Source organism: Schistocerca nitens, chromosome 1 (genome assembly GCF_023898315.1).
Source record: "Schistocerca nitens isolate TAMUIC-IGC-003100 chromosome 1, iqSchNite1.1, whole genome shotgun sequence".
NCBI lineage: Eukaryota > Metazoa > Arthropoda > Insecta > Orthoptera > Acrididae > Schistocerca > Schistocerca nitens.
The window spans coordinates 836,814,230-836,827,403 of record NC_064614.1 but is presented as its reverse complement, the minus strand read 5'-3'; the positions used below and the strand labels follow the sequence as shown (position 1 = coordinate 836,827,403).

The window sequence follows — 13,174 nt, the reverse complement described above, 5'->3', positions numbered from 1 at the left end:
TCCATGCCGGCTGGGATTTTTTTACGAGTATTGTTCTTACGACTTGTTACATAACTGGGAGCTATACATCATTCGTTGTAGATACGTCGGGTAGTCGACACTGATACACGAACAAATCGGCCAACTTCATTCATAGTGCGGTGCGGTTGCAGGCACGTCGAAACACGGTAGCTACTTTATATCAACCCGTTGCGCTTCCTCGTCGACCCACCTCGTTTTGCTAATTGTATGCAACCGCCTGGAACATACACTACCTGATCATAAGTATCCGGACACCCTTATGTAATGTGGGACTGACCTCCAGCTGTCATGAGAGGCAAGTCCACGAGTATACATGGAAGATGCCACATTGTGTTGTCAGTAGAGAAGCAGAATAGGTTGGTCAGGAAAACTCACAGTCAGTGACTTTGAATGTGAACTAGTCATTGGATGTCACCTGAGTAATAAACCCATCAGGGACATTTCTACATTTCTAAGGCCGCCGAAGTTAACTGTTGGTGACGGCCGGCCTCTGTGACCGAGCGGCTCTAGGTGCTTCAATCCGGACTCGCGCTGCTGCTACGGTCGCAGGTTCGAATCCTGCTTCGGGTATGGATGTGTGTGATGTCCTTACGTTAGTTAGTTTTAAGTAGTTCTACGTCTAGGGGACTGATGACCTCAGATGTTAAGTCCCATAGTGCTTAGAGCCAATTGAACCACTTGTTGGTGACGTGACTGAGGAGTGCAAGCGCGAAGGAACAACCACATCTAAACCAAGACCAGTGATACCTCACTTTCTGACGAACAGGACCATCGACCATTGCGGAGGGTGGTTGTAAAAAATCGCATGAAATCAGCGGAAGGAATCACCCGGGAGTTCCAAAGTGCTTTGTGCAGTCCAGCTGGTACAATCAGAGCGCGTACGGAGGTAAACAGAATGGGATACAGTCGTCGAACAGCTCCTCGTAAGCCGCACTTTTCTCAGAGCTAGCGACGCTTGATGCGGCATAAAGAGCGGCGCAACTGGGCAGTGGATGACTCGAAACGAGTGGTATAGAGTGATGAATCGCGCTTATGTTGTGGCAATCCGATGGAAGGCTTTGGGTTGGCGAATACCTGGAGAACGTTACCTGCCATCATGCGTAGTGCCAACAGTGAAGTACAGAGGTACCTTGGTACGGGGTTTTTTCGTGGTTAGGGTGTGGTTCCCTTACTGCGCGTAAGAAAACGCTAAATGCATAGCGATATGAACACATTTTACAGCATTGTGTACTGCATACAGCAGAGGGAGAGTTCGGATTGTTTGCATGGCCACGACTATGCACCCTGTCATAAGGCACCATCTGTGAGGGAATGGTTTGTGAATAATGAGATTCCTGCAAAAGACTGGCCAACGCAGAATCCCGACACGAACCCAGTGGAACATCTTACATAAGTTAAAACGTAAAATTCGCTCCGGATCCCAGTGTCCGACATCACTGCCTTGTCTGGGTTAGACTCCTGAGAAAGAATGGGTTGCCATTCCTCCACAGACATTCAGACGTCTACGGTCTACGCCTACATCAACATATGTACTCCGCAATCCACTTCACGGCGCGCGGAGGAAGGTACCTAGTACCACTACTAGTCATTTCCTTTCCTATTCCACTCGTAAACAGAACGAGGAAATACGACTGTCTATATGTCCCCGCATGAGCCCTAACTTCTCGTGTCTTATCTTCGTGGTCCTTACGTGCAATGAACGTTGGAGACAACACAACAGTTCTGCAATCATTTCAAGTGGCGGTTCTCGAAATTTTCTCGATAGTGTTCTTCGGAAAGAACGTCGCCTTCCCTCCAGGGATTCCGATTTGAGTTCCTGGAGCATCTCCGTAATACTTGCGCGTTGTACGAACGTACCGGTAACAGATCTAACAGCCTGTCTCTGAATTGCTCCGATGTCTTCCTTTAATCCGACCTGGTACGGAAACCAAATACTTGAGCAATACTCCAGAATAGGTCGCATTAGCGTCTTATATGCGGTCTCCTTTACAAATGAAGCACACTTTTCTAGAATTATCCCGATAAACTGGAGTCGATCATATGCCTTTCCTACCACAATGCTCATTCCATTTAATACCGCTTTGAAGCGTTACGCCCAGATATTAAAACGATGTGATGTGTCAAGTAGGACACTACTGATGCTGTACCCGAACATTACGGGTTTGTTTCTCCTTCTCATCCGCATTAACTTAAATTTTTCTGCATACAGACTCACCCCATATTAATGTCCAATTACTGGTTTGCACTCACATTAAATCGGATGGTGTACAAAGCACTTCACTGCCGCGACTTACGCCATCGATGGTGGGTCACGTGATCGCGTGGTAGTACCAGTTCTACACGATCTATGATTAGATTAGATTAGTACTTGTTCCACAGATCATGAAAACGACACTTCGTAATGATGTGGAACGTGTCAGGTTAATAAAAGGTGTCTATACAAGATATTACATTAGACAAAATGTTACATGACACTTAATATTTTTAATTTTTTTTTTGGTGGGGATTGGGGCAATTACCCACTTATTATATCCAGAAATTCATCTAATGAGTAGAAGGAGTTGCCATTAAGAAATTCTTTTAATTTCCTTTTAAATGCTATATGGCTATCTGTCAGACTTATGATGCTATTAGGTAAGTGGCCAAAGACTTTCATGGCAGCATAATTTACCCCCTTAGATTTAACCTTAAGTAGTGAAGATCATCCTTTCTCCTAGTGTTGTAGCCATGTACACTGCTATTACTTTTGAATTCGTTCGGATTGTTAATAACAAATTTGATAATTCATCTAATGAGTAGAAGGAGTTGCCATTAAGAAATTCTTTTAATTTCCTTTTAAATGCTATATGGCTATCTGTCAGACTTATGATGCTATTAGGTAAGTGGCCAAAGACTTTCATGGCAGCATAATTTACCCCCTTAGATTTAACCTTAAGTAGTGAAGATCATCCTTTCTCCTAGTGTTGTAGCCATGTACACTGCTATTACTTTTGAATTCGTTCGGATTGTTAATAACAAATTTGATAAGTGAATATATATATAGTGAGGCTACAGTGAAGATCTCTAGCTCTTTAAATAAGTGTCTGCAGGATCATCTTGGATGAGTTCCAGCAATTATTCTGATTACACGCTTTTGTGCAATGAACACTCTTTTACTCAATGATGAGTTACCCCAGAATATGATGCCATAAGAAAGCAGAGAACGAAAATAGGCGAGTTGAGCTATTTACTGAGATGTATATCGCCAAAATTTGCAATGACCCTAATAGCATAAGTAGCTGAACTCAAACGTTTCAGCAGATCTTCAGTGTCTTTTTTCCAGTTCAACCCCTCATCAATGCATACACCTAGAAATTTTGAATATTCTACCTTAGCTACCCATTTCTGATCGAAGTGTATATTTATTAATGGTGTCATTCCATTTACCGTGTGGAACTGTATATACTGTGTTTTGTGAAAGTTTAATGAGAGCCCATTTGCAGAGAACCACTTAATGATTTTCTGAAAAACACCGTTTACAATTTCATCAGTTAATTCTTGTCTGTTGGGTGTGATAGCTATACTTGTATCATCTGCAAAAAGCAGCAGCTTTGCATCTTCGTGAATATACACTCCTGGAAATGGAAAAAAGAACACATTGACACCGGTGTGTCAGACCCACCATACTTGTTCCGGACACTGCGAGAGGGCTGTACAAGCAATGATCACACGCACGGCACAGCGGACACACCAGGAACCGCGGTGTTGGCCGTCGAATGGCGCTAGCTGCGCAGCATTTGTGCACCGCCGCCGTCAGTGTCAGCCAGTTTGCCGTGGCATACGGAGCTCCATCGCAGTCTTTAACACTGGTAGCATGCCGCGACCGCGTGGACGTGAACCGTATGTGCAGTTGACGGACTTTGAGCGAGGGCGTATAGTGGGCATGCGGGAGGCCGAGTGGACGTACCGCCGAATTGCTCAACACGTGGGGCGTGAGGTCTCCACAGTACATCGATGTTGTCGCCAGTGGTCGGCGGAAGGTGCACGTGCCCGTCGACCTGGAACCGGACCGCAGCGACGCACGGATGCACGCCAAGACCGTAGGATCCTACGCAGTGCCGTAGGGGACCGCACCGCCACTTCCCAGCAAATTAGGGACACTGTTGCTCCTGGGGTATCGGCGAGGACCATTCGCAACCGTCTCCATGAAGCTGGGCTACGGTCCCGCACACCGTTAGGCCGTCTTCCGCTCACGCCCCAACATCGTGCAGCCCGCCTCCAGTGGTGTCGCGACAGGCGTGAATGGAGGGACGAATGGAGACGTGTCGTCTTCAGCGATGAGAGTCGCTTCTGCCTTGGTGCCAATTATGGTCGTATGCGTGTTTGGCGCCGTGCAGGTGAGCGCCACAATCAGGACTGCATACGACCGAGGCACACAGGGCCAACACCCGGCATCATGGTGTGGGGAGCGATCTCCTACACTGGCCGTACACTACTGGTGATCGTCGAGGGGACACTGAATAGTGCACGGTACATCCAAACCGTCATCGAACCCATCGTTCTACCATTCCTAGACCGGCAAGGGAACTTGCTGTTCCAACAGGACAATGCACGTCCGCATGTATCCCGTGCCACCCAACGTGCTCTAGAAGGTGTAAGTCAACTACCCTGGCCAGCAAGATCTCCGGATCTGTCCCCCATTGAGCATGTTTGGGACTGGATGAAGCGTCGTCTCACGCGGTCTGCACGTCCAGCACGAACGCTGGTCCAACTGAGGCGCCAGGTGGAAATGGCATGGCAAGCCGTTCCACAGGACTACATCCAGCATCTCTACCGTCGTCTCCATGGGAGAATAGCAGCCTGCATTGCTGCGAAAGGTGGATATACACTGTACTAGTGCCGACATTGTGCATGCTCTGTTGCCTGTGTCTATGTGCCTGTGGTTCTGTCAGTGTGATCATGTGATGTATCTGACCCCAGGAATGTGTCAATAAAGTTTCCCCTTCCTGGGACAATGAATTCACGGTGTTCTTATTTCAATTTCCAGGAGTGTAGAATGGTAAGTCATTAGTATGGCGCTCCAAAGCGACCAGTGCGCTCTTTCAAAGGGTGTCTAACATTTTGTCCGGCGAACTTAGAGTGCTGGTGCGTGTTTCTGTGCTTTGCAGGGAAGGCGTACTCGTACGAGGAGCCGGAGTCGAGCTCGGACAGCGAGGAGGACGTGCTGCGGCGGCTGCAGCGCTCCGCCAGCCTCCACTCCGTGGTGCACGGCGCCTCCTCACGTGAGTACACCCACCCACTCCCACATCCTGCTGCGGACCTACCTTCTAGCGCTGCCGACATTTTTAAACATAAATCCGATGTATCGTTATTTACAGAAATGCCATTATCGGCCCTCAATATATCTGAAAATATTAACATTATATCGATATATCGAGGGAAAAAATATCGATGTACCGGCCAAAAGAAATATCGGCTGTACGTTGTAAATAAACTTCCAGTCTGAGAGTTGTATATTTAAGTATTGGTTTATTATTAGATATTTATACATCAACAAGCTAGCAGCCTGCTTTTCTCCCTCAGAGCAAGAACTGAAAGGAAAACGACGCACGTTCACGCTTGGCGATAACCACATTGCTAACAATTTCGCAGGAGAGCTTCTGTGAAGTTTGGAAGGTAGGAGACGAGGAACTGGCGGAAGTAAAGCTGTGAGGACGGGGCGTGAGTCCTGCTTGGGTAGCTCAGATGGTAGAGCACTTGCCCGCGAAAGCCAAAGGTCCCGAGTACGAGTCTCGGTCCGTCACACAGTTTTAATCTGCCACGAAGTTTTAATAGTGACTGTATGTTAGTGACGCAATACAAGGTGTCCAATGGGTCCGTCGTTCGGTTTCATCGCGTATCGGATTTGTCTCGAACACTTCATGTCGACTTCCCTGCTTTTTCATTTCTGCAAACGCCAGCGATAGTAGCAGTCGTAATATCAAAATTGCGTGGTGAAGAACGCTGCAGTCTCTGATGGTAGCGCCGAGCGCCGATTACGTCAGCATTTCCACTCACATGTCTCCGCCCACCGCAAAGACCAATCTTGTCATTTAGATTTTTGTTCATCAGTTTCGACAAGTGTTTCTGAAGAATGCCGATGTGAAGAAATAGCTGACTAGTTGCGTTAAAAAGCATTTTTAACGCAACTGGTGTGCTATTTCTTCACATCGGAAATCTTGTTATTCCATTCACACCGCCACTACCCAGTGCACTCAGACTACCTCTTTGTGTCATCTATACTTGCTGGACGAGATGAAAGCTCAAAAAGTAGTAAGGCTCCTTTATACAGTGAAAGTTAAACGATGTTCCACTACAGTTTCAAAAGCACAGTTTCAAATATTTACAGAAAAATGCGAAAAAATATAATATGTAATAAAACTATCGGCTCTCTATATTGCCTTTCGACTTCGATAAATCGGTGAAATATTTATCTTAGATATATATCGATATTTATTGGAAAATGTCGATGTATCATTATTTTACCAACAGCCGTACTACCTAAGCTCACGCAGTGCTTAGCGTGCGTACAGCATAAAGCAAACAGCCTGATAGATCGCCTAATCTCGTAGCCAATGCTACATACGGCTTTTTAGGATTTCATACCACAATAGGTAAAAACGGAACCCTTATAGGATCACTTTGTTTTCCGTCTGTTTGTCTGTCTGTCTGTCCGACTGTTCAAAACCCTTTTCTCACAGAAAGGGAGACGTATTAAGATGAAATTCATGTCACATATTGAGGTCTACGGTCCCTTGGCTCTGTAAGGTGTGAAGCTACTAAGTCAATCAAAAGAAACGACCAAATGTGTCACGTTTTTTTATACTCTCAAACTCAGTCATGAAAACCTGCAGGATACTGCCCGTTGACCTAGAATCATGAAATCTGCTAAGAAGCACGTTTTAACACTACTCCCAAAGAAATAAAAATCCGAAAATTGTCAATCTGCAATTATATCTCAAGAAGAAAATTGTCATTTGTTATCAGGCTGCCTATCCGTGGTTCGTCTGTTAAGGCCCCTTTCTCTCAGGAACAGTTAGGCATATTAAACTAAAATATGTGTCACATACTAAGGTCTATAGTCACTTGGCGATCTCAATGAAACCAAAAGATACGGTCATTTACGTCACATATTTTGATCCTAGCAAACTCACTTATCAAAACCCATGCGGTACTTCCCGTTGGCCTAGAATCAAGTAATTTGGCAAGAAGCAATGTTTCACGCTACAGATAAAGGAACAAATCCGAAATTGTTAATTGTTTATTATGCCACTTGAAAAAACTTTTTTTTGTCGTTTGTTATCCGACTGTCTTTCTGTACGCCCGTGCGCTAAGGCGACTTTTTCTCAGGAACGGGTAGGCGTATCAAGTTGAAATTTGTGTCACATAGTAAGGCCTACCGTTCCTTGGCCGTATGATAAACATTATTTTCTAAGTCAATGCAATCAAAAGATACGGTCACGTATGCCACATATTTTGATACGCGCAATGTCACTCATTACAGATCTATAGGGAACTTTCGCTTGGCATAGAATCACGAAATTTGGAAAGAAGTAACGTTTCACAGTGCAAGTAAAGGGAAAGAAACGAAAATTATTAATCTGCAATTATATCAGACGATTATCCGACATCAAACTTAATATTAAAACGTTCTCAAAAGACTTGGAATCCCAGGGACCGATATTTTGCAGTATTAAAGTCATTAAAAGCCAAAAATCGTCGAAGTCCTCGATTCCAGAAATGGACGAACTGTCTGTATAAACAATTAAGTTCGTACGGTGCCCTCGCACAAGAGTCCTACTCGCCCATGGCCAATGTTTTGAGCCTTATGATGTCGTTCTACTAAATCTCGCCTGGACATCTTGTAGTTGGCTTTTACGGGGTGAAATGAACCAAGTGATGGGCGTGTTAAGAAGGAGGGTGGTGGGGCGATGCGCAGAGGCAAGGAGCGTTGTACCATGTGGCCCTCCAGCCTACGATGTCATTCTGCCACGTCTGTCTGTAGCTTTCGCTTCGTGGTGCACGTAAGACATTTAGCTTCCATTTTCATTTTAGTTTCTGAATGGTGAAGGTACCCAGTCACTGTAGTGTGCTTTATGTGAGGCATAAAGAAAAAATGACAATTATCAGCTTATGAAGCGACAGCGATAGTTTACCGAACATGTTAATTTATCCAGCGAGAGTCATAAGCATAAACAGTTGTCCAATGTGGCACTAATCTAGCGTCGCCAGTTACCATGATAGGCAACTGCTGGAAGGGTGTGGCGTGAGACAGAGACAGAGAGACAGTCCAGTGGCGACACCGTAGAGTATGCTCTGTCCCTCTATGTACACAAGAAGGCAAATATTTAGAGATATGAGAGGAACCATCATTCGAAGCAAGTCTTGTAAAAATGCGATTTAAACTACATACTTTAGGAGCTATGAGTACCCCTTCATCTTCGGTACCGTGAAACAGATCTCTTCTACTGCAAGCTGTTTGCTTTACATATTTTGAGAGGTAGCAGTATGAACCAGAACACAAAAGAAATGTCCCGTAAATATGGGCTCTAAAGTGAACACGTTAAAAGCTATGAGCACTTGCTCAGCTTCGCTACTGTGAAACACATCCCTTCCACTGGACAATTGCTCTTAGTTCTTAAAGTATTCTCTTTAGACCCCATGTTTACTGCACACTTTTTTAATTTGTTTTGGTCCGTACTACAACCTCTCAAAATATGGAACGCAAAGAGACTGCAGTACAAGTGATTTGTTTCATAGTACTGCAAATTAAGGGGTGCTCATAGCTTCTAAGGTATGTATTTTAGAGCCCGTGCAAACGCGAACTTTTTGCTTCGAATGATCGTTCATGTCATATCTTTGAATACTGACTTTTCCTCCTGGGACAGTCTGTAGAGCACATCACGCACCCGCCTACTTATTTGCACACTGCTGCAGTTATCTATAATCCACGCAGCGGACTAAGCCAAATAAATGCACCGTCTACCTACATGGATACTCTGCAAATCATATTTAAGTGTCTGGCAGAGGGTTCATAGAACCACCTTCACAATAATTCTCTATTATTCCAACTTCGCACAGCATGCAGAAAAAACGAACACCTATATCTATCTGTGTAAGCTCTGATTTCCCTTATTTTATTATGATGATCGTTTCTCATTCTGTAGGTCGGCTTCAACAAAATATTGTCGCATTCGGAGGAGAAAATTGGTGATTGAAATTTCGACAGAAAATTCTTCCGCAACGAAAAACGCCTTTTTTTAAGTGATGTCCACCCCAAATCCTGTATCATTTCAGTTACACTCTCTCCTCTATTTCGCGATAGTAGAAAACGTGCTGCCCTTCTTTGAACTTTTCTCGATGTACTCTGCCAGTCCTATTTGGTAAGGATCGCACATCGCGCAGCAACATTCTAAAAGAGGACGGGCAAGCATAGTGTAGGCACTCTCTTTAGTAGATCCGTTATATTTTCTAAGTGTCCTGACAAAAAAAAAAAAAAAACGCAGTCTTTGGGCAGCCTTCCCCACAACATTTTCTATATGTTCTTTCCAATTTAATTTGTTCATAATTGTAATTCCCAGATATTTACTTGAATTTAGGGGCTTTAGATTTGACTGATTTATCGCGTAACCGAAGTTTAACGGATTATTATCACTCATGTGGATGACCTCACACTTTACATTATTTACAGTCAATTGTCAATTTTTGCACCCAACAGATATCATTTCTAAATAGTTTTGCAGTTTGTTTTGACCTATTGATGACTTTTTCTAGACGATAAACGACAGCATCATCTGCAGAAAAACCTGAGACTGCTGCTCAGATTGTCTCCTAAATCGTTCATATACGAGGGTCATTCAATAATTAAAGAGACAAATTAGTCTGGGGGAAAAACTGTTAGTAGTGAAAGTTTGGTTCTATTATGGCTTTAAGTTGGTATCACTAGGATGAGCGCTGATCGGCTGATGTATCAACATTGTTTTGTTTATAACCTCAAAAATACATTTCGAGATGGCGAGTCCGCTTGAAACGTCCACATTAGTTGAGCTACGTTCTGTTACTCGTTATTTACTTGCTGAAGGCGAGAAGGCAGTGAATATGTACTGTAGAATGTCTTAAGTTTATGGTGAAGGTTGTATGAATCTTGAAAATTTTTACAAGTGGGTAGAGCCGTTCAAAAATGGTGACTGACGCACACCGTTCTGGCCGACCAGTTGCAGTTTCAACTCCCTCACTTGAAAGTCGAATTGATGACACTATTCGTGCCGACCGTCGTGTGACTGGAAATGTTAGCTGATAAGGTTCAAGTTAGTACTGGTACAGTTCACAACAATATCTGTAACAAGCTGAAGTACCGCAACACATGTGCAAGAAGGGTCCCAAAGGAGTTGACGCGGCTACCCAAGGAAACAAGGTTGAGAGTGTGCACAGAGCTAAAGAAACGTTATGAAAGAAAAGATGAGCACTTCCTCAACAAAATTTTAATTTGTGATGAAACTTGGGTTCACTATTATAAACCAGAATTAAAAAGACAAAGCGTGGAGTGGACGCGCACCAACTCACCTGTCAAGAAAAAATTCAAAACCCAAGCATCAGCAGGAAAAGTCATGTTCACGGTGTTTTAGGATGCTGAAGGTCCAGTTTTTTGTGATTATCTTGAAGAGCAGCGTACAATTTACAGCCAATACTACTTGGATTTGCTTTCAAATAAGGTGAAGCCAGCCATGAGAGAGAGAGAGAGAGAGAGAGAGAGAGAGAGAGAGAGAGGTGTGATTCTCCAGCAAGACAATGCCTGTCCTCATATTGCTCAACCAACCCCTGAAAGCATCGACAAAATTGGTTGGGAAGTACTGCCCCATCCCCCTTACAGTCCTGATTTAGCACATAGTGATTTCCATTTGTCTGGTGCACTGAAGGAGGCATTACGTGGGAAGAGGATCCAGAACAACGAGGACGTGAAAAAGTTTGTCGGAAATTGGTTCAAACGTTAAGATAAAGAGTTCTTTTCAGTTGGAATAAAAAAGCTTGTAGCCCGTTGGAACAAGTGCACAAATGTTCAAGGGGATTATGTGGAAAAGTAGAAAAAGAATTGTCTTGTAAAAATAAACGCTTTTTTCTCCAGAGTAATTTGTCTCTTTAATTACTGAATGGCCCTCGTAGACAAGGAACAGCAAAGGGCTTATAACACTACCTTGGGGAACGCCAGAAATCACATCTGTTTTGCTCGATCACTTTCCGTCAGTTACTACGATCTGTGACCTCTCTGACAGGAAATCACGAATTCAGTCACATAACTGAGACGATATTCCATACGCGTGGAATTTCACTATAAGCCGCTTGTGTGGTACAGTGTCAAAAACCGTCTGGAAATCTAGAAATATGGAATCAATTTGAAATCCCCTGTCAATCGCGCTTAACACTTCATGTGAGTAAAGAACTAATTGTGTTCACCAAGAACGATGCTTTCTAAATCCGTGTTGACTCTTATATCAGTAGACCGTTGTCTTAGAAGTCATTCATAGTGTTCGAACACAATTTATGTTCCAAAATCCTGCTGCTTATCAAAGTTAATGATATGGGCCTGTAATTTAGTGGATTACTCCTACTACCTTTCTTGAATATTGGTTTGACCTGTGCAACTTTCCAGTGTTTGGGCAGGGATCTTTCGTCGAGCGAACGGTTGTATATGATTGTTAGGTATGGAGATATTGTATCAGCGTACTGAAAGGAACCTAATTAATATACGCTCTTGACGGGAAGACTTACTTTTGTTAAGTGACTTAAGTTGTTTGACTATTCCGAGGATATCTACTTATATGTTACTCGCGTTGGCAGCTGTTCTAGAATCGAATTCTGAAATAATTACCTCGTCTTCTTTGGCGAAAGAATTTCGGAAGGCTGTGTTTAGTAACTCTGCTTTGGCAGCGCTGTCTTCGGTAGTATGTCCATTGCTATCGCGCAGAGAAGGCATTGATTGTGTCTTGTTGCTAGCATACTTCACATACGACCAGATCTACTTAGATTTTCTGCCAGGTTTCGAGACAAAGATTCGTTGAGGAAACTGTTATAAGCATCTTGCATTGAAGTCCCCGCTAAATTTTTAGCTTTTGTAAAAGATCGCCAATCTTGAAGATTTTGCGTCCGTTTAAATTTGGCTTGTTTTTTCGTTGTTTCTGCAACAGTGTTCTGACCCTTTTGTGTACCAAGGAGGGTGAGCTCCGTCGTTTGTTGATTTATATGGCATAAATCTCTCAATTGCCGCGGATACTATTTCTTTGAATTCAGGCCATATCTGGTCTACAGTTACATTGTTAATTTGGAAGGAGTGAAAATTGTCTCTCAGAAAGGTGTCAAGTGAATTTTTGTCTACTTTTTTGAATAGGTGTATTTTTCGTTTGTTTTTAGAGGACAATATTCAATCTCGCTACGACAACCCTGTGTTCACTAATCCCTGTATCAGTTTTGATGCTTATTATTAGCTCAGGATTATTTTTTGCTAAGAAGGCAAATGTGTTTTCACAAACATTTACTATTCGCTTGGGCTCATGAACTAATTACTTGAAATAATTTTCAGAGAATGCATTTACCACATTTTCAAATGATGTTTTCTGCGTACCTCCGGACATGAACATGTGTTTTCGCCAACATATCGAAGGTAAATTAAAGTCACCACCAACTATAATTGTATGAATCGGCAACGTGTTTGAAATTGAACTCAAGTTTTCTTTGAACTTTTCGGCAGTTGTATCATCTGAATTGGGAGGTCGGTAAAAGCCCTTTTGGTGTTTTCCCGAGAACCTCTAACCTAAAAAGCTGCGCAGTCCACGCCACGGAGCTACCCGTGTAAACCACATCCTGCGTGTAGTGGACTCCTGACGTATTCAGTGGAACCCGAAATCCAACCACTCAATGGCGCAAGTCGAGGAATCTGTTACGGCAGCCAACGTTACATGTGATAGAACGTTTTTGGTCTTATAAAGCTGTCGTATAGGTCATCTCGCCCTGATACCATATTGTTGGCTTATACAAGGTGAAGTGAAACCAACACTGAGTACAAATAGTGTTCAATAAAGAAAGCCCGTAACTCTCCTGATTATCTTCATGAATGGAAGCAGCAAACTATGGATCTAATCCT

General features: G+C 43.4%; 1 protein-coding gene across 1 annotated transcript in view; it reads left to right on the top strand.

Annotated features, from left to right (window-relative positions):
- LOC126208232 (synaptotagmin-14) overlaps positions 1-13,174 on the top strand; it is a 586,661-nt gene that overhangs the window by 456,506 nt on the left and 116,981 nt on the right. The window contains exon 4 of the mRNA XM_049938886.1: positions 5,169-5,282. Coding sequence (XP_049794843.1) covers positions 5,169-5,282 — 114 coding nt within the window. The remainder of the gene's footprint in view (positions 1-5,168; positions 5,283-13,174) is intronic.